At 43.6% G+C, this 22,924-nt stretch overlaps 1 protein-coding gene across 2 annotated transcripts in view; it reads left to right on the plus strand.

Moving 5' to 3' along the window:
* PALD1 (phosphatase domain containing paladin 1) overlaps window positions 1-22,924 on the plus strand; it is a 379,422-nt gene that overhangs the window by 257,468 nt on the left and 99,030 nt on the right. For both annotated transcript variants that reach the window (XM_082269285.1, XM_082269286.1), the window contains exons 16-18: window positions 1,157-1,297; window positions 2,780-2,851; window positions 9,892-10,032. In XM_082269285.1, the coding sequence (XP_082125411.1) occupies window positions 1,157-1,297; window positions 2,780-2,851; window positions 9,892-10,032 (354 nt within the window). The remainder of the gene's footprint in view (window positions 1-1,156; window positions 1,298-2,779; window positions 2,852-9,891; window positions 10,033-22,924) is intronic.

Consider the following 22,924-nt stretch of genomic DNA (forward strand, 5'->3'; position numbering starts at 1 on the left):
CGTTTTACTTTTCTAAAGCGGATCACCAATCCTATTACTTTCTTAGTGACACACTGAAAAGCACTAGGGTTATATCGTTTTCACTAGGTTATATCATTTTCACTAGACGTTTTAAACTTATTTTTAACCCTTTGGGGGACCATATACATGTAGCACTTGGTCTCAATGAAATGTACTCTGCCATTTCTAGGCTACATGGTTGAACATTTTTCCCAGCACTTTCTGACAATGCTGGTAGGAAAGGATACAGATTTGTGAGTGACAGTGCTAGTCTCTGGAAATAGGGGTTTCTCTGGAGAAAGATTCTTAAAAGATCACACAGCCTGCTTTGCTGAGTTAAATTTTACTTTTATGAAGGAATGAACAGCGTTGTGGGCATTCATACATGGCACTTGTCGATCATCGGTCATTTTGTAAAAGTAAAAATCACACAGTGCTGTGGGGCTGTGTGAGGCCCCGTTCACACTGGGGCGACGCTACTTCCCGGGGCGACCTCCGAGGTCGCGGCACGCTGCTCACACCGCGACCTCGGAGCGGCCGGCACGGACTTCATATCATTGAAGTCTATGCAGGTCGCTCCGGGTCGCCCCAAAGAAGCTCCGGACCCTTTTTCTAAGTCGGAGCGACTTGTGTCGCTCCTATTAGAATGGGTCCATAGCTTCTCAATGCAAGGCGACTTACGGCGACCTGTCAGGCGATTAGGTCGCCCCAGTGTGAACGGGGGCTGAGTCATCAGCCAGGGTTGTGTAGATTTATAAGCATCAACAGATAGATCAAAGTGCTACAGAGCTGAGTGATCTTTTACTATTATGAATAATTGATGAGCACTGTCAGGGCAGTGTTGATTGTTTATTTATAATAGTAAAAGAACAGTCATCTTAGAGAGGGATAGGGAGGGTTTGGTGGTCCCCCGATAGGAACGCCCCTAATTTGGGTTTGTTAGGGGTGGAGCTACTGCCAGCAAAGAGAACCTTTTAATCCCCAATGGGCCCACTGATACGAACTGGACCAAGTGCTATATGCAGTTGGTCCCCTTCACCATTAATTAAAAGTAAAAAAGATGAAAAATACGGGAGAGTTCTTCTTTACATACTTTATTTTGGTATATTGTGTGTTACGCAATACAAGTAACCAGCAAGAGTATTGTTGTTTGCAGGATTTTGACATGATTCTCCAAGCTATGAAGTGTACACTTGCAGAGGACTCCAATGCAGCCTTTGTCTTCAACTGTCATGAAGGAAAAGGAAGGACAACAACAGCCATGGTCATTGCATTGCTTATTCTCTGGCATTTTAATGTGAGTAATAAATCAAAATATAGAAGTAATCTGTTTGCTTGAGTATACACTATATTGTCAAAAGTATTGGGACACCTGCCTTTACACGCACATGAACTTTAATGGCATCCCAGTCTTAGTCCGTAGGGTTCAATATTGAGTTGGCCCAACCTTTGCAGTTATAACAGCTTCAACTCTTCTGTAAAGCCTGTTGACAAGGTCTGACAAGGTGTGTCTATGGGAATGCTTGACCATTCTTCCAGAAGCGCATTTGTGAGCTCAGGCACTGGTTTTGCATGAGAAGGCCTAGCTCAGTCTCCACTCTAATTCATTCCAAAGATATTCTTTCTGGTGGTGCAGGCCAAGGTCTTTATGGACCTTGATTTGTGCACTGGTCCAAAACATTTGGTGGAGAGGGGATTATGGTGTGGGGTTGTTTTTCAGGAATTGGGCTTGGCCCCTTAGTTCCAGTAAAGGGAAATCTTAAGGCATCAGCATACCAAGACATATTGGCCAATTTAATGCTCCCAAATTTGTGAGAACAGTTTGCGAATGGCCCCTTTATGTTCCTATATGACTAAGTATCAGTGATGGGGTGGAGGAACTTGACTGGCCTGCACAGAGTCCTGACCTCCACTCGATAGAACACCTCTGGGATGAATTAGAGCAGAGACTACAAGCCAGGCCTTCTTGTCCTCATCAGTGCCTGACCTCACAAATGCGCTTCTAGAAGAATTGTCAAACATTCCCATAGACATCCTAAATCTTGTGGACAGCCTTCCCAAAAGAGTTGAAGCTATTATAGCTGCAAAGGGTGGGCCAACTTAATATCAAACCCTATGGACTAAGACTGGGATGCCATTAAAGTTTGTGTTTATAAGGGCAGGCATCCCAATACTTTTACTAGGGAAAAAACACAAGGGCCATATGAGTGTAGCTTTTGGAACTCAGGGACTGGCGTGACATCACTTCCTGTATATGGCGCGAGGACGTCGGCCTGTCCCTGAATGCGTTCCACAGAGTCGAAAAGCACGGGAATCCACCTGTGCACCCAACCGTGGCCATCCAGCCTACTACATCCAGACGTGTGATCCCGAGACTATGATGATGCTGCGCACTACATGTACAGTGCCATACATTATATGCCCGTGATTTTATCACAATTTGTGAATAACATTCCTTTTTAATTTTATTAATGTTCAAAAAGCTACACTTGGAAGACGTTTGCGTTTTTTCCCTGTGTCTTCCTTCTGAGCCACTTCTTGCTCCTACACAGAGCTGCCACTGCAGTGGGCTTCATACACCATATGGACTTTTTAAAATGTAGCATACTCCCCTATTACTTTTAACATGATTATCTCCACATTTAGAACTCTGACCCAGGTTCAATACCTACATTTTGCCAATTTTTACCTCTCCTTGTCCCAATACTTTTGACAATATAGTGTATGTGTCTGTGTTTATATATTATTGTGATGATGATGATTATTATTATTATTGCAGACCATTCCTGAAATCAGTGAGGATGAAATTGTTAGTGTTCCAGATGCCAAGTACACAAAGGGAGAGTTTGAGGTGAGGCAATTACTTTATAGTTGAATATATATTTTATTTGTTTTTATCGGGACTGTAAATTACAATTTTGCAAATTATGGCAATAATAAGGAACACTTCCAGAAATTGCTGGCAACAAAATCTTAGGTATTGCATTTCAAAGTACCATAACAGGCAAAATTTTAAAAGCAACCTCCCAAGGATATGGTCAGATATACAAAATAAATAGAGGGTCTGTTTGTGGGAGGTCTCCAACCAGGATATGCGAGTCAGGGGTTTGTGGAAATCTGCAGAATGTTCCTTCTTAAGTCAAGAACCGTGCTGTTAAAAAACGCCTCTGACCACACATTTCAAGGCTTCGCATTTAGTCAATGGATGGGCATCATCCAAAGCATGGTGAAGAGAGATTTCTCTGTTAGCTTGTGAAACATCCACAACACAAGGGGCATCCTATAACAGGTTGTCATTCAGCGTCCAGTGATAAACCAGGGGAAAAGATGTATTCCTGAATTGAGGAATATTATCATATATAAAGTGGGACACTTTAAATGTTAAATTATCCGCCATCGAGAAAAAAATGGATGAAATGTATATGTCCCATTAGAGGAACCTGGGTCTGAGAAAAATCGGGGATGATTGGATAGACAAAAATAAGAAACATGTTGAGAATAACTGATAGGGAAAAACCTATCTATGACCTAACTATGAGATAGGAGGTACCAAGGAGGTGATGGTTAAAAGAACTGACGAACAGATTGAACCCAGAGAATAGTAGGATATCCCCCAGGTACTACATAAACAATCAATATGTTAGTGAAAAACATCACAAGGAACAATATGTGAACATGTAAAACCCAAGCCTCTTTGGGCCCTGAGGTTCCTAAGGTGGGGTACATTTCAAGCTCACAGCTCTGCTGGGAATCAGGAAACAGAATAGTATCCCATAAATCACCAGGCATACAGTACAGACCAAAAGTTTGGACACACCTTCTCATTCAAAGAGTTTTCTTTATTTTCATGACTATGAAAATTGTAGATTCACACTGAAGGCATCAAAACTATGAATTAACACATGTGGAATTATATACATAACAAAAAAGTGTGAAACAACTGAAAATATGTCATATTCTAGGTTCTTCAAAGTAGCCACCTTTTGCTTTGATTACTGCTTTGCACACTCTTGGCATTCTCTTGATGAGCTTCAAGAGGTAGTCACCTAAAATGGTCTTCCAACAGTCTTGAAGGAGTTCCCAGAGATGCTTAGCACTTGTTGGCCCTTTTGCCTTCACTCTGCGGTCCAGCTCACCCCAAACCATCTCGATTGGGTTCAGGTCCGGTGACTGTGGAGGCCAGGTCATCTGGCGCAGCACCCCATCACTCTCCTTCTTGGTCAAATAGCCCTTACACAGCCTGGAGGTGTGTTTGGGGTCATTGTCCTGTTGAAAAATAAATGATGGTCCAACTAAACGCAAACCGGATGGAATAGCATGCCGCTGCAAGATGCTGTGGTAGCCATGCTGGTTCAGTATGCCTTCAATTTTGAATAAATCCCCAACAGTGTCACCAGCAAAGCACCCCCACACCATCACACCTCCTCCTCCATGCTTCACGGGGGGAACCAGGCATGTAGAGTCCATCCATTCAGCTTTTCTGCGTCGCACAAAGACACGGTGGTTGGAACCAAAGATCTCAAATTTGGACTCATCAGACCAAAGCACAGATTTCCACTGGTCTAATGTCCATTCCTTGTGTTCTTTAGCCCAAACAAGTCTCTTCTGCTTGTTGCATTTCTTTAGCAGTGGTTTCCTAGCAGATATTCTACCATGAAGTCCTGATTCACACAGTCTCCTCTTAACAGTTGTTCTAGAGATGTGTCTGCTGCTAGAACTCCGTGGTCCATTGACCTGGTCTCTAATCTGAGCTGCTGTTAACCTGCGATTTCTGAGGCTGGTGACTCGGATGAACTTATCCTCCGTAGCAGAGAAGACTCTTGGTCTTCCTTTCCTGGGGCGGTCCGCATGTGAGCCAGTCTCTTTGTAGCGCTTGATGGTTTTTGTGACTGCACTTGGGGACACTATCAAAGTTTTCCCAATTTTTCGGACTGACTTAAAGTAATGATGGACACTCGTTTTCCTGTACTTAGCTGCTTTTTTCTTGCCATAATACAAATTCTAACAGTCTATTCAGTAGGACTATCAGCTGTGTATCCACCTGACTTCTGCACAACACAACTGATGGTCCCAACCCCATTTATAAGGCAAGAAATCACACTTATTAAACCTGACAGGGCACACCTGTGAAGTGAAAACCATTTCAGGTGACTACCTCTTGAAGTGTGACTACAATTTTCGTGAAAATAAAGAAAACTCTTTGCATGAGGTGTGTTCAAACTTTTGGTCTGTACTGTATATTTGAACATAACATGCATTGCATGGAGGTCTTCCTTGGGGAAGTAAACAAACTAGTAAACAGCAGACCACAAAAACGAAATAAAATATACATAAAATATCTGATGATTAAACAAACATGGGATCAAACCAGATGACTTGGGTGTAGAAAGTGTGAGTGTGGCAGGTTGAGGATTATGACTTGTAATGTCCAGCAGTCATTTGGAGACATCTGGGAGGCGGAACTGGATCTCTTCTTCCTTGACCTTTGTTGCCACCCAAGGTGATGGGGAGGCTCGAAGCCGCTGGTTGAAGAAGCCAGTCCGGCAAAGATATTTGAGGCAATTCATAGGTGCCTAAGAATGTTGGAAGGTTACCAAATTTGTTGGATTTGTCATCATGGAAGACTTTAAGGTGGAAGGGAAAACCCCATCTGTATTTTATCTTCCTAGTTTGCAGGATTTCTGTGAGCATTGCATCTCCAGGGTTTGGCATAAGAGGTCCGGTAATAGGAAAACGAGGGTTTTGTTGGAGGATAATTTCCTGGGAGCTGAATACATGCATTATGCCTTCTTCCACTTTGTAGAAATGAATCATGAAATTGTGTCTATAGCATAGGCCCGCTCCCGGTTTGTATGCTGTAAATGCAGTGCAATATGACATTCTCTGTGCTGTTAATTTATAGATTTCATAAAAGATACCACAATTCTAGCACAAAAAATGCTTGGAAAAAGCACAGATCCTTCAAGACATGTAAATAAGAGCCAGTGCTACTTGGCTTTTGAAAAGTTTCAATGTAGTGAAAACACGGTTAAAAAAAAAAAAAAAAAAACGTTCTAAAATAAAAAACTCCATGCAACAGGGTTGCTATTGCCAAAACGCCAATATAAAGCCCCGCATTTTTAAGCCCTGTTCTGTAGTACAGTGCCATTAATTTGAAATGTAGTGAACAAAAGGTAAATATAGTGAGCACTGTCCATGTGCATAAAATCTGATTACCAAAGAGATAATAACAAATGGGAAAATGCAGCTCCTATACAGATCAGTTAAAATGCCTTCCAGACATTTTCATGCCACACACTTTGTAGATGATTTGTAGTTTGTGCTTTCATGGCAACGTACAACAGGGACTAATCCACATAACATAATTCCACGTAGTATTTAGCTTGATAGACTGCCAGGTGCTATTTGCTGCCTGAAGTATGCTGCCCAGTGGAGATTTGTGGCACACCGCAGTAGGACCTCCCACGGTCTTGTAACAGGAAGTAACAATGAAATACTCTTAGTGCTTACATTTTTCTTGTTCTATAAAATATCCCAACATTCTTTGATCTTATCTAGTGTATGATTATTAGATCACTAGTGTAATTGTTACTAGATTAAGGAACACGTGTGCACGTTTTACAAAACTAAAGCATTCCAGATTTTAAGATCCTGCTAAATAAATGTGAAATGGCTAATGGTGTCTCAACACTGCCCATTACACTTTTCCAGACCACAGTGGGGAATTGCCTGACATTCACTGAATGGTCTAAAAAGAGTCAGCAATTTCATATACATCAGGTCTCTTCTCATCACATTTATTATCTCTTTATGTTTAGGAATATGATGCAAACCGTTGCAACTTGACTATCAGACCTACAATTTTGTCCAAGGAACAGCTTCTATATTTCAAATTCTATATTTCTAATGCCCAAAATATACCCCAAATGCCTTTTCTCTATCAGGCTCATTCACTTTTCAGTGTCTTTTCATAGGCTTGCTGCATTCACAATTGCAGGTCTTTTTCTGTTCAGCTCTCATAATTTTAGTTCTGCACTGAGCTATATTATTATATTTAGTAGTTTCTTTTCAGCAACTTGCAGTATCACCTTTCCTCTCTTTAAATGCTGTTAAAAGTGATTAAAGCCCCATTCACATTGTGTAGAGGCGCTCATTGATTTTGACAGCTCGATTTTCATGTGTTTCTGTAAGTTGCATATGGAAACCCATTTACTTGAATGGGCTTCCCAATGCAGGTTTGTTACAGGAAAAGAAGCTCCTGCTCCTTTTTAGGTTCGAAGCTTCACATGATTTTTAAAGGCGTGATTAGCTGTGATTGCTGTGCGACAATTGAAGCAAAACACCTCACGTTTGGGTTGCCATTGAAAGAAAAAGGTACCCAAATGCATGCCATGCATTGTGCTATGATGGAATTGACAACAAATTGAGCCTTTAAAAATCACGTTCAGGCAACAAACATGCAAAAGGCAGCCCATTCCAGCAACTGGGCTGCCCAATGTGACACGCATAATTGCGTGAACATTGCGCTGTCAAAATTGTTCCTGCACCGTGATAATGTGAAAGCTGCCTTCAACTCTTCTAGGAAGGCTGTCCACAAGGTTTAGGAGTGTGTCTATGGGAATATTTGACCACTCTTCCAGAAGCGCATTTGTGAGATCAAGCACGGATGTTGGAAGAGAAGGTCTGGCTTGCAGTTTCCTCTCTAATTCATCCCAAAGGTGTTCTATTGGGTGCAGGCCAATCAGGTTCCTCCACCCCAAATTCGCTCATCCATGTCTTTATGGACCTTGCTTTGTGCACTAGTCCAAATCATTAGGTGGAGGAGGGATTATGGTGTGGGGTTGTTTTTCAGGGGTTGGGCTTGGCCCCTTAGTTCCAGCATATCAAGACATATCAAGACATTGTGGCCAATTTCATGCTCCAACTTTGTGGAAACAGTTTGGGGATGGCCCTTTCCTGTTCCAACATGACTGCGCACCAGTGCACAAAGCAAAGCCAATAAAGACATGGATGAGCAAGTTTGGGGTGGAGGAACTTGACTGGCCTGCACAGAGTCCTTACCCCAACCCAATATAACACCCTTGGGATGAATTAGAGTGAAGACTGTGAGACAGGCCTTCTCGTCCACATCAGTGCCTGACCTCACAAATGCACTTCTAGATGAATGGTCAAACATTACTATAGACACACTCCTTAACCTTGTGGACAGCCTTCCAAAAAGATTTGAAGCTGTTCTACCTGGAAAGGGTGGGCCAACTCAATTATGAACCCTACGGACTAAGACTGGGATGACAATTTTAGCTCATGTGCATGTAAAGGCAGGCATGCCAATACTTTTGGTAATATAGTATGTGTATGTGTATATATTTTTTGTAATGCTACACAGTATGCTTTAGATATATCTGGGCAAAAACATTTTCATTGCCCTATATATGCTGTGCAAAATGATCTTCTCTGCATTTATCTTTTTTAAATAAAAAAAAAAAAGTCATAAATTACTTGCTAGTTTGTAGACCAGTTGATACCACAAGGTGGCATCAGAATAAACTCGATTTCAAATCCTTGAAGAAAAGTACTTTATCACATTTATTCATCTATTCTTCCTAATTGTCTATACGTTTTTTTTTTATTACCTTTAAAATATTAATGGACAGAAGAAGTTTGACTTTGCACTTGTACAATGCACTTAATGGCTGAATTCCATAGTTCAGTATAAATCGGATCAAGATCATGAACTTCTATCATTGAGCCCCTTGAAACATTTAGTTGCAGTTGTTTGTTACATTGTTATAATAATGTCTGCAAAATCAATACATCTTAATGAATAGTAGAAAAAGATGAATCAGCACTTGAGATATAACGGAATAAGCAGCTAGCAAAGGAGTGTAAAATATACATACACTAAAATACAGAATAAAAAAGAGGTTGCAGCGCTCATAACAAATGCAATAGTAGTATACATTATCCCAAAAAGGGGATTGTATATTATGTAATGAATGTTCATAAAAAGTTCATAAATGTATACCGGTGCCAGTAATGAAAAACTGGATATAGAAGTGTTGCTGTGTCTACCGCCAATAGATGAAATTCAAACTCACCAGAGCCCGATGCTGTCTAAGTTATAAGAGAGCTATAAGGTCTTTAGCAACAAGCCTCTTGATCCACGGACACCTGGACACTTGACACCTGGACAAAACTCCTGATGACGCGTGGGACGCGAAACGGCCGTAGCGCTATCATCTCAAACGTCAAAGGTCCAGCCATCACTCCTTCCTGTAGTGGTGGCTTTTGATGTGAGTCCTTATACTGTTTGATTTGAAGTTTTATTTTAGAATTTTATGTACACTGTATTGTCAGTGTTACAAACATTTTTTCATTAAATTTTAACGCCACTTCATACTACACCATGAGCCTCTTCCTTTTTTATCTCAAAATCTCATGTTATGTGCTGAGTCGATGAGCTTTTTGGGGAGTGTTCCTGGATCCGGATGTCACTGAGGGTCCAGGTGTCCATGGATCAAGAGGCTTGTTGCTAAAAACATTATAGCTCTCTTATAACTTAGACAGCATCGGGCTCTGGTGAGTTTGAATTTCATCTATTGGTGGTAGACACAGCAACACTGTATATTCAGTTTTTCATTACTGGCACCAGGATACATTTATGAACTTTTTATGAACATTCATTACATAATATACGATCCCCTTATTGGGATAATGTATACTACTATTGCATTTTAACATCTTAATGAATGTTTTTGTGCTAAAAACATTATTATCGTGGGCCCTCAAGTACTCCCAACATTTAATGTGTTGTGTGTCTTTACATGGATTACTGTACACTTTTTCAGTGTTAATAAGACAACACTTCCCCATATCTATCCAATGTTTTAGGTAGTGATGAAGATTGTTCAGTTGCTGCCTGATGGACACAAAATAAAGAAAGAAGTAGATATGGCACTTGACGCTGTCAGTGAAACCATGACTCCTATGCATTACCACTTACGAGAGATCATTATATGCACTTACAGACAGGTAAGTAACTATTATACCTACAGATATACAAAAATGTGATACACACAATGAAGTCAATCATTTTCTTGTTTAATTATAAAATTGAAATGTCCAGAAAACTAAGATATGTGAAAGCCTAAAAGTAGGCTTTGTTGTGTAAGCTCATGATGCAGAAATATACTGTATCTTCACATTTGATCAATGTCTTTTCAGTGTAATCACTCTAGTGGTGATTCATAGCTAACAAGTTTCTATGCACAGTTAATTTTTTACTGTGAGACTAGTTGAGTTACAAAATGGGGTTTTGCAGATTATTATTCAAAAATATACCTAAAATGATTGTGAAGTCAAAATTCATTGTAATAACAAACATGATATACCGTATTTACCTGCTGCACAGATTCTCTTCTTATGGGTCCCCTGCCAACACTCCTAGCTCCTGCTCTTCTTATTGATCCACCATAGGAAGCCACTTCCTATTTTGGCAACCCTGCAGACTCAATCTCAAGCCGCAGTGCCTGTTTCTTTAGACACAGACAGCAAAGCTCAACCTTGCCCCACACCTGCTCCTCCATCACAGGATTTGACTGACAGCACTAAGCTGCAATTTTATTTTTGTAAATCATGACAGAACTTTGTATTTGTGGGCCTCAAAATTTGTGCATTAGGTATATTTGGGCAATTTTGGCAGATATAATCAGTCATTGTTTTGAAATGAATAAAGATGAAATGTTCGCAGAGAAAACTTTTAAGTTCTTGGGTCTCGTTCACATAGGCGTTTACTTGTGCACGCATATTTTTCAAAGCATAACATTTTACATTTTGAAAAATGCACTCATACACAAACGCAACAGGGCCAGTGTTCACACAAACACAACGTTTTTGGTAATGAATTCCTATGGGGAAAAGATACACTGCAGCTATGGCTCCCAGGCACCACAACAACAGACGTATTTTACACTGCACACCCATATACTGTTCTTTACAGTAATGTACAAGAGGCCTAAGTGTTCATGCACACTGACTAAAATAGGCATTTTTTTTATGCCTAAAGTAAATCTGTTCAGTGCTTTTCCACTCTCGGGGAGCTTCATGTGCTACATAAAGCCTGCGATACAAGAGAATAGCTGTTCACCGCCATCCTGTTATACATCAAGATGCTTCTTTTGTTTACCAGCTCATGAATATCCACTGTCCAATAGTTTTTCTGAACATGAAGGTTATGCATTCAGGAAATACGTAAGGCACACGTGTGTGGGTAAACACTGATGAAAAAATTATCAGCGTTTACAAGAAGATGGTCCTGTACATCTATTAGTTGAATGGCAGGATGTGGCACGTGCAGCTCTCCAGGCGCTGAAAATTTGCGATAGGCATAAAAAATGCCTATTTTAATCCATGCGCATTAACAGTTGTGGTAGTAACTAGGGGTTACATTGGTGCTTAACCAGCTACATTAGTGCAATAAAGCTTTTTCAAGGCTGTTTATAGCTGCAGAGAATTTAATCTATACAGATATACAGTATTTTTAATATGTTCTCAGAAAGCAAAGCTTTATACATGAACATACTGTATATACTTTCACTGTATGTCATGAAAAGTGAATGTATGGTATTGACATTCCCATGCTTTCAAGTAACATGAGCTTAGTCTCATTAGCTGGCAGTTATTGGCACTGCTTTAAGTCCAGCCAATGCACACAATTCAGGGACACCTGTTAGAAATATGCTGTATGAGTCATGTCTCTTAACTGATCATGAAAATTGGTCTGTATTATACCTCATCCTTGCTATATGAAAAATGAACAGGTGGTCTGGAATAATTCTCTGAAAATCCAGTATAAGCTGGCTGAATGACTGCTTCTTGAATACTGACAGATGTTTAATTCAAATTAGTTGATGTCTAGCAGAGCATTTGGTATGGGCTTAGAGTTGTACCTTTGCAATGAAATAGCCATGAAGTTCTGTAACCAATTACAGCAAACAGTAGAGAACTAAATGCACAATTAGTATTACTGTGCATGGGGTACAAATGATTACAACAGCATACCAACAATCCTACTTTAAAATTCTGGTGAGGTGGCAAATTTCCTGATGGGTTCCAGTTAATTGTGCAAAGTGGAGTTAAAATCAGGCATTACTGTTTTCACAAAATGACTTCCTTATGAGCATGACAAGGAAAAAGTTATGCTTCTGGGTGTCTAATATTTCGAATTAGACAGAAGCCCTCATGTAAAAACCACAGTGGTGCATTTGCAAAACAGCCTACTTCAGTTGGCAAAGTGAAGAATTGTATGTTAGTTTGCAGCCTCAGGAGCCCAAGCACATTATTTGCTAGTGTGAGACTTTCGGCGCTGAAAACAAGTGAATTAATTGTATTAAACTATGCTGGTCTCAAATCTGTTCCTAACCGTCTCTCTCCTTAAACCCTAGCACTCAACCTAGCCCCTAACACAGACTTTTAGCCTGTACGCCAACATTTAACCAGACCCCCCAATCCCTAAACATAACCTTAAGCTACACATTTAACACTTAACACTGTTACTAAGAAGTAAGGTATCCTATCATGAATAAAAATAGGGGCTGCTATTGCTCATTTCTCTAAATAAGATTTATAACTTTTCCCTGACTATTGTAATCTGCATATGTGTTTCATGTCAGCGACTTGGTTGGTCAGCAAAAGGGCCAACAACCCTTTTTTCTATCATGACAGTTTCACTCTTACTTTCACCCACTAACCCATAATCTACCAGTATTTAGCACCTACAACAGCATGCTTACCCTATCAAGAGCCTGAGTGGTTGACACTGAAAGCTAACAGTCCTGTGCTAAGATCTAACTACACTGAAAACTAGTGATTCCTCAAAGAATGCATTAAGCGCCTTGTTTTAGACCTTCTAAGCTAACGGAAGTCAAATAATAATAATGGATTTTGATGCTTTTGCAGTTCGCTCTTTGCTACCTGAAACAGCTCTAAGCGATAATGCAAAAGTTACTTCCAGGTTTAGGCTCTTACTTTCAGATTTATACTGATTAAATATTTTGGTAGCGCAATGAACACAATGAAGCTTTACTACAAATCTTCTAACTTGCCTTGCCTCGCAGTGTATCAAATACTTCAGGGGTATCCGGTCACAAGGTTAATACGAAAGGCATCATCTTAATAGACAAGTCAATCTTAACTATGCTAAGTCGCATAAGTTATTTAAAGCAAAAGAAAAATATATGAAAAGTATGTAAACTTACAGGAGGGAGCAGCACTACCAGATGTGGAACTGCATTATATAGCTGCCCACCTTGCACACACAGTATATGTAGTTTTGGGATAAGGTCATTTAGCTCCTAGGGCGAAGATGCCAAACTGCGCTTACCCTTCCCACCCCCCAAGATGTATGAGCAGGGGGGTTCCAGTACCTTCACCAAAGAATGCATGTAATTGATGCAAGGGGTGCTGGGTGTGTTGGATGGTCTATTGATGCTGGCTGCTGGGGAATATATTGTTGCTGGAGGGGATCTTTTTGCATGGGGGTCTTTTGTTGCTGGTAGGTGGTCTTATGTTGCTGGGGGGGTCAATTGTTGCTGGATGGGGATCTACTGTTTAGGGAGAAGTCTATTGATGCTGGCTGATGGGAGATCTGTTGTTGCTGGGGTAGTCTTTTTTGTGGGGAATCCATTGTTTATGGGAACATTTATTGTTGTAAGTAGGATCTGTTGTTGCTGGGGGGGGGTCTATTGTTTCTGGGAGGGGGTGTATTGGTACTGGCTGCAGGAGATCTATTTTACTGCTTTTCTTGTTGTAAACAAATTCCATACAAATTACTTAGCACCACAAAATGATGCTCGGTTCTGTATTCTCTTAAAGGGGCAGTCCTGGGAGGTGGGTACAGAGTGGAACCAAGAGACAGTGCTCAGAGGTGGGTAGGGTCAAAGACAAGGGGTGACTCAGAAGAGGGTAGTTACTGCACCTATCCTCTGAGAAAAAAAGCCCTGTGAATGAGCATTTCTCCCAAAACGAAAAATTCCCCTTCTTCCCAGTACAAATCCCCTCTCCAAGCACAGATCTTTGCCCCCACCCATAGCTCATATCCTCTTTATCTCCAAATCCTCCCTTCTAGCACAAATAATACCCCCCCCCTCAATCATCCCTACTAGCACAAATTCTCCCCACAAATCCCCATTCCAAAGACAAATCCCTGCCTCCCCTCAAATTTCCCCTCCTAGCACAAATCCCCCTCTTCCAAATCTTTCCTCCCCCGCACACAAACACCCCCAAATTCCCCCTCCTAGAACAAATCTTACCCCCCCCCCCCACGGCCCCCCCCCCCCCAAAAAATTTTCCTTCCTAGCACAAATCCCCTCACAATCCCCCCTCCTAGCTCAAATTCCCCCCCCCCACCCCCCTCAGCACAACAAATTCCCCCCTTCTAGCACATCTCACTCAAATTTCTGTCCTAGAAAAAATTCCCCCTCCCCCTCTTCCAGAACAAATACCCCCACTCTCCCCACCTAGCACTAATCCCTTTCTCCCTCCCCCTCCTAGCACAAATACTCTGATGCCCAGAAAATATGATTTCTGTTGTGTTCCCAGTGCAGTTTTCTACCCCCTCCAACACACAAACCTCAGATGCAGTGGGATGTCCTTCTCAGTCTCCCCCTCATCTTGACACATCAGTGTTGAGAATGAGCATAGTGGAAGCTGACTTCTAACACTTTTGACAGCCAGCCAGTGGGGGGAGATGCCCCTGCTGCAGAGGTATGGGATCGTAACTCGGGTAAACTGCTGGCTGTCAGATCAGGACTTTACAAGGTTTACTTACCCGACCCCTACCCACCTTCTTTGCTGGGAAGAGATAGGGTCATCTCTGCATATTCCTGGTCTGACAGTCCCGATCCCTGCAGTGGCAGGAGGAGGAGCTGGAGAGGTGAGAGAGCACAGCCCGCACCTCCTCCCAGCTCTCTCCTCTTCTGCAGATTTTGCTGCATCTTTCAGCGCTAAGAGTAGTGATGCTGCTGTCACTGCTAATATCAGTTTGTAGTAGCAGGACTCTCCTTGTGGCGCCCTCTACCGCACATGGGACTGGTTTGCCTCATAACCTTAAACTTTGGGTTGAACTTGAATGCAGTTTAGCTCCTCTTTTTTTTTTAACTACTCTCCCTTGGCTGCCCCCCACTTTACTCATGAAACAGATTGCTATGCCCTTTTTCATCCCTATGGTGCTTAAGGTCTGGCAGTATGCTTTGACCAAATTTCAGCTATCCACAGATCATGCCCCACTCACTCTGATTTTGGGCAACACTGACTTTTTTCTGGCATGCAACTCTAATACATTCCTAAATGTTCCTACAATGCCCAATGCTTACACCATGGATCATTATGTGTTCCAATGCAACTTTTCCACCATTAATCGCCACATAGGGTTGTCTTGATACAAATCCCCCAATTATCACATTTTGTTCAATACATTTCAAAACTATTATCCTGATCTTTAGCATGCCTGCTTAAAATATGTCAATCAAATGACTCATCCTTTTTCCCTCTTGAATGGAACATTAGTTTCACGTACCTATACAAATAAACTTTACTTTCTCACAAAGTGGGAGAAGAGACTAAGCCTTACATTCTCAGAAGAAGTTAAAACCACAAGCTTCTGCCTAATCCACAAACTATGTTTGACAGTTACAGCCCAAGAAAGAAACTTTTAACCTAATAATTTGTCGGGCGAAGTCACCACATAAATTAACAGCAACTTTTCCCAATTTTCCATAACCTCTGTTGGCATTGCCATTCCATCATTGGCACTCTAACCTACATTTGGTGAGACTATCAGTTACTTAAACCCTTTTGGGATGAGATAGCCCATATATGGTGGGGTCACCACATTTAAAATCCATTTCACTCCTAACTAGCCCTCCTTCGGCTATTTCCTTGCTCTCTGTCTGCAGATAAAAAAATCTTTTCCAGCTAGTGCTGTTATTCTTAGGCACTAAAATACCAATCTAATTCCCACCATCTAAGGATGGGTTGTTGAGGTTTGTCGATTGATGAGAAAAAAATAACTGATAGCCCACTATCATGATAAATTGAAAGCCTTTAGAGACAAATGGCTACATTGGATTATGTTTATATACTCTCTTATACAGTCTTCACTTATGGGTATTGACCTCTGATCCACAGGAGCAAGCTAGGCATAAGACTTGTTAAAACACAAAACAATTTGCATAGACACACCTGTAGGGGGCTGTCCCTCTGGTCCAATACCCCCCTGCTATCATCATTCCCAACTCAGTTTGTCTTTTGCCTAGTTAGGAGTAAGATAGGCTTCCTTGGGTGGGGCTACAGTCTCAGCCTTTTCTTGATTTTTATTTTTTGCGAAGTGTTTTTTCTTTACACTGATATCTTTTTTTTTGATCCTGCGCTTAGTTAGTCAGACTTCGGAAGACTACATCGTTTGCGGAGCTGGGAATCGGACTGGTTGTACTAGAGCCTTACGGAATCCCAGCCTGCCATCGAGCGTTTAGCAGGCTATGCGTATGCCCTGGCCTTGCAAACAACCTGTGCCTGTCCTCAGGGACAAAAGCCCGCGAAGTGGCCACTTCGCTAGGATGTCTCAACTGCGGTATGCCGCGTGTTGCTAGAGTCCTGTTTGGCTGACGGCACCCCCTCCACCAGGGGTGGGAGGCTTCCCGTCGCAGAGAGGCACTCACGCCTTCGCTGGATCGGTAAGTACCATGCGACCACCTCTGTCTGTGACATTGTATGTCCGGGGGTGTATGTGGGGCCTCTGTCAAGGGGATGGCAGTCTGCTTGGAGTCTGTGTTATCCCCCTCATGTCTTTGTGTCCGGGCCCCGCGTGTTCCTTCCAGTCCCTGCGGGGGTGCTATTGCGGCCAGGCCACGCTGTGGGGGGTTGTGGGGGTCCCTGAACCCCTCGGTAGTGTTTGGTGTACCTTTGGGGGTGCAGGCATGCTTGTGGGGGCCACTGCGGTGCAAAATCGCGGGACCGCCATTTTGGGTGTGGGCAGGCTGTTCTGGCTTCACTATGGGCATTCAGCAGCCATTTTTCCTGTAGTGTATTCGCGCCCTTCGGGCGCCATCTTTAGTGTGGGCAATGTATTTGTACATGTGCTCGGCGGCCATTTTCCCGGAGCCTCCCCATTGCTTTACATTGGCAACCATTTTTCCTTGGCTCAAGTCCTATTTTGGCCTCTAGCGGTGTGACATCATTTCCTTTCTTCAGGCGGTCGGATCGAGCTGCAAGCGTGGTAATTGTACAGCTACACTTCTGGGGGGCTTTTTCTGCTGTTTCTCAGGGGATATTCCTTTGCTGTCAGTTATATTCCTCAGTGTGTGGTACCTCAGGCTAGTCCTCATTGCGGTGCATTGCGGTGGGATTCGTCGCTATCGCGGATTTAAAGGGCCAGCGCCAAAAAAATTTTAGTCCCAGGACAGCAAATTCCCCCCAGCTCTGATAGGAGCGCTATCAGTTTGTGGCGTTACCCTTCGGTCTCGCTTCGGCTCCAAGGGTGTTTACCAAAGTGTTGGCTCCGGTTCTGGTCCTGTTATGGGCGCAGGGGATTGCGATCCTGGGTTATCTGGACAATCTCCTGTTAAGATTGAGTTCCAGTTCAATTCTGTTGCGCGATCTGACAACCACGGTTCAGACGCTCCAGGAGTTCGGGTGGACCATCAACTTTCAGAAGTCGATGTTGTCCCCTTCTGTTCATCTCCCTTACTTGGGGATGGTCCTGGACTCTATAGAACGAGGTCAGGTCCCTCAGGGACAACAAATCTTCATCGCTCAGGACCTGCATGCAGTCCCTGGGATTGATGGTGTCAGCCTTCGAGGCGATAATGTTTGCACAGTTCCACACACAATCTCTTCAAGCGGAGATCCTGGCCAGGTGGGACAGACATCCTCATTCCTTGGAAAGGAGGATATCTTTGAGCCACCGGGTCAGAGAGGATCTTCTGTGGTGGCTCCAGTCCCCGGCTCTGACGGAGGGGAAATCCTTCCGGCCGTCGTTGACAGTGATCACCACGGATGCCAGCCTGTCGGGCTGGGGTGGCATTCTGGGCACTCTGTCTGCCCAGGGCACTTGGTCGGAGGAGGAGTCCTCCCTGCCAATAAATATCACAACTGCGAGCGATCAGACTATGCTTGCTCCGTTGGTCGGATCATCTTCGGGGCCGCCCTGTGCGTGTGCAGACGGACAACGCAACCGTGGTGGCTTACATCAATCACCAAGGGGGCACCAGGAGTGACCGGGCGGCCCAAGAAGTGTCCAAAATTCTGTCTTGGGCCGAGATGCAGGTCCCGGCGATTTCGGCAGTTCACATTCCAGGTGTGGAGAACTGGAAGGCGGACTATCTGAGTCGCCAGACCCTGGACCAGGGGGAATGGTCCTTACACCCGGAGGTGTTTCAGATGTTGTGTGCAATTTGGGGATCCCCGGATGTGGATCTGTTCGCATCTCGTCTAAACAACAAGGTGGGAAGGTTCGTGGCAAGAACGCGTGATCCTCTGGCAGACACCTCGGATGCGCTGGTGGTGCCTTGGTATCGACTGATTTATGCCTTCCCCCCCCAATTTAGTTGTTGTCCAGGTTCCTTCGAAGGTTGGTCTCGGAACCGAAGTTGGTGGTTCTGGTGGCCCCGGACTGGCTGCGCCGGTCTTGGTACGCGGACATCATGCAACTGGTCGTCGAGCCTCCCGTTACGAGACGATCTGCTGTCTCAGGGGCCGATCTTCCATCCTGCTTTACAGTCGCTAGCTTTAACGGCGTGGCTGTTGAAAGCCAGGTCCTGAGAGATCGGGATCTCTCATCGGCGGTCATTCCTACCCTACTCAAGGCTAGGAAGGCCTTGTCCGGTAAGATCTATTACCGTACTTGGAAGGCTTATTTTGCCTGGTGTGAATTGCGGGGTTTCCATTTTCGCTCCTTTTCGGTGGCGAGGGTGTTAGTCTTCCTGCAATCTGGTGTGGACCAGCGTCTTGCGCTGACCACTATTAAGGGTCAGTTGTCTGCGCTGGCAATCCTTTTCCAGCACCCTTTGGCGTCAAACTCTTTGATACGCACCTTTACTCAAGGGGTGCATCATCTGGCTCCCCCCTCGGAGAGCGCCTTTGCCTCCTTGGGGCCTGAATTTGGTCCTGTCCGTTTTGCAACGTCCTCCATTTGAGAACATCAGGGAGATTCCTCTGCCTGTGCTGTCAAGGAAGGTTGCCTTTCTGGTGGCGATCACATCTGCCCGCAGAGTGTCGGAGTTGGCGGCCCTGTCCTGCCGCTCCCCTTACCTGGCTGTTCATAGGGATAAGGTGGTCTTGCGACCTCACCAATCTTTCCTTCCTAAGGTAGTATCCGATTTTCATCTTAACGAGGACATTCATGCATTCATTGGATGTGGTCTGGGCGATCAGGGTGTACCTGTCGTCTACTGAATCCTTCAGAAAGTCGGATTCTTTTTTTGTCCTTCCTGAGGGCCCTCGGAAGGGTATGGCTGCGTCTGCGGCAACCATTTCGAAATGGATCAGACAGACGATAGTACAGGCCTATTCAATTAGGGAACGGGTGCTGCCCTTCCCTGTCAAGGCGCACTCTACCAGAGCGGTGAGTGGGTCATGGGCCTTCTGACATCAAGCATCGGTGGCCCAGGTGCAAGGCAGCGACTTGGTCGTCCGTGCACACTTTTTCAAAATTTTACAAACTTGATGTGTTGGCACCGGCAGATGCCTCCTTTGGCCGCAAAGTTCTGTGTGCGGCAGTACCTTGAAGGGGACATGGCGTTATTCTGTCCTCGTCTGTTGGGGGTTGTTTTCCACTTTGTTGATTTGCTTTCCTGGGTTGTTTGCTCCTGTTGAGCGTTTTCTGTTACCCAGCGTTTTTACCTTTCTGGTTCAGATAAGGTTCCTTTCTCTGACCTGGGTGCTGCGTTGCCTTTGTGACGGTTGCGCTTCCCACCCCTCATGTCTACACTGCTTTGGGACATCCCATAAGTGAAGACTGTATGAGTGGGCGGCGACTGTCAGAGGACGTAAGAGAAAATTGAATTTTTGTAAGCACTTACCGTAAAATTCCTTTCTCTGAGTCCTCTGACAGTCGCCGCCCCGCCCCTCTTTTGTGGGGTTCTTGGACTATTTACTGCTTGCTACCAAACTGAGTTGGGGATGCTGATAGCAGGGGGGTATTGGATCAGAGGGACAGCCCCCTACAGGTGTGTCTATGCAAATTGTTTTGTGTTTTAATAAGTCTTATGCCTAGCTTGCTCCTGTGGATAAGAGGTCAATACCCATAAGTGAAGACTGTATGAGTGGGTGGCAACTGTCAGAGGACTCAGAGAAAGGAAGTTTACGGTAAGTTCTTACAAAAATTCAGTTTTTCCTTTCCCCATTCTTTATTGCCACCGTGACACAATATCTTTATTCCTATCCTCTCTTTGAATAACTGATCAACCTTGTACTATAGTTCTCGGGCTGACTCTACCCTTTTCCTTTCCCTTCCCCCCTTAACCCCCATCCTGCTTCTCTCTGCACCTCTCTAATATCTGTATGTATAACCCTTGACCCATTAGCAGGCCACAGATGATCTATGAGTGATCAATGGGGGAATTCCTTTCGCAGAACTATTTTACTGATTGAGCAAAAAAAAAACCTAACAGGCTGGTTGTACAGTATTAGTATTACTAGTGTGGTAAGTGGCTGTCCTCCCCAATGCCCCAGGAAGGTTTTGGGGTGGACGTGGGCCCTCCCTGGGATGGTCGGACCCCTGGGTTCTCATCCTCCCCTCCCTCCCCCTCCCCCAGCCCCACTAAAATTTCGGTCACTGTGGGTGTTCGGTAACTGTGGTGGCTCCCATGTGTCTTCCTGCGAGTACAATTTAAAGGTCTTCTCTGATGATCTGCACCTGATGGGTTTAACCCCTTTATGCACATTTGGCTTTTCCGTTAATTTGGAAGCCAACATCATCTGGTAAGAAGCCATTTGTCTCTTTGCTTCACTGAGGGCTTCTATTTGTTTCCTCTGCTGGGAGAGGAGTGCCGTCTCCACTGCATGCTGGGACTTGTGGTTCTTCTATACAGCACAACGTTTTTTACTTTTTTCTTTTACCATTGGATTTTCTTCTATTCTTGGGCTTTTCATATGGATTTTTCACTTTTAAAAATGTTTTTGGATTTATGTGCACATATATTTAAGAATTTTCCTTGATATTCATTATCATTTAGCGCTGCACGTTTTAGTATCTTTATGAACTTTTTATATAGGTTTGTGTGAGCCGCTTTGTTTTTTATGTTTACATATTTTTGATTCACCATTTTATTCATTTCAACAGTTATAGCGCAGAATTTTCTCAGTTTATGTAAACTTGTGTACATTGCACATTTGAAATGTGGGTCTCCCTGGTTTGGCAGATGGTTGTGTGGTCCTGTACTACTGGTCCCGGCCCACATTCAGCCATCTGCCACATACCAGTCCAAAGTGATCCGTGTCCCCTCCGCTGCACAATGCCAGACTTCCCTTGGGCATCAGTCAGACCCCTATGTCTAACAGGGTCAGATTCTGTGATTTAGTCCGCTCTGCCAACACTTGGGATAGCCCCCTGCACCCTGGCTCACTCCGGCATCCGCCATCTTGCTCCTCCACGCGTATTTGCTCCTCAGCTACACCAGATGGCGAAACCGTCTCCGCTCCCTTCCTCCATTCGACCCCGAGCACATGTGCCCTTGGCATTTATTCAGTATCCCAGCATGCATCAAGGCACTTTCCTCTGCCAATTACCATGGCTGTACTAATTGCCTGTGTATGTGGTTGTTGGTGCCCCAGGTCAAGTATGGGATTTTATGGGCAGGAGTATAAGACAATAAGCAGGAATAGTATAATACACAAAATTTATTGCATTGTAGCAATATATATACAACAATTAATGGTGACTTTTAATGGGTAAAGTCCCATTGTGCAGTGAAGAGGAAGAGATAAAGTGTGTTTGGCATGTGGTAATAAGTGACTTAGAAGTGGTTTGTAGGTGGTCTTGCTCTGCTGTTCATCATGTCAAAGACTGGGATGAGTGCAGAGAAGGTGCCATGATACAGGATCTACTAACTAAGATGAACCAGAATGAACACAATATGTTCTTTACAATGACCTACAGTAAACAACAAGTATCTTTCCTTGACACTTCAATTTACAAAGACCCGACGGGAAAAATTTCCACCACCCTATACAGAAAGGAAACAGCAGGCAACTCCATTCTTTACGCCTCTAGCTTTCACCCACAACCCTTAATCAAATCCATACCTTACAGTCAATATCTCAGATTGAAGAGAATCTGTACTGATCCAGCTAAATTCCAACTGGAAGCCAACGCATTGACTACTCGATTGTTACAAAGAGGCTATACCAAAACTTCGTTACGCAAGGCATTTAACCGTGCCAACTACAAAGATAGACAAACACTTCTCTTTAAAAACAAAGAACTAACAAAAACCGAACCCGACACCCGAATCATTATAAGATATACCAACGAACATCAGCAGATTCGAAATATCCTTAACAAAAATTGGTCCATCCTCATGGAAGAACCAAGCACCGCAAAACTCCTACCAAAACATCCACCTATCACCTTCAGGAAGGCAGGCTCACTGCAACAACAATTAGTACATAGTGAGTACAAAGAGGGATCTAGAAAAGACCCTTGTAGAACCAAGGGCACCTTCCCGTGCGGGAGCTGCGCTCAATGTCATGTCATCCGTCCAACCACAAATATTACCCTACCTAATGGGGAACTATTTCGCCCCAAACATTTTTGCAACTGCAAAACGAAAGGAATTGTTTATATGATGACTTGTGAATGCGGATCTTTCTATATCGGGAAGACCCGACAGGAGTTCGGCAAACGGGTGAACCAGCATTTACAAACTAT

The sequence above is a fragment of the Pelophylax lessonae genome (genome assembly GCF_965119305.1).
Source record: "Pelophylax lessonae genome assembly, chromosome: 9".
NCBI lineage: Eukaryota > Metazoa > Chordata > Amphibia > Anura > Ranidae > Pelophylax > Pelophylax lessonae.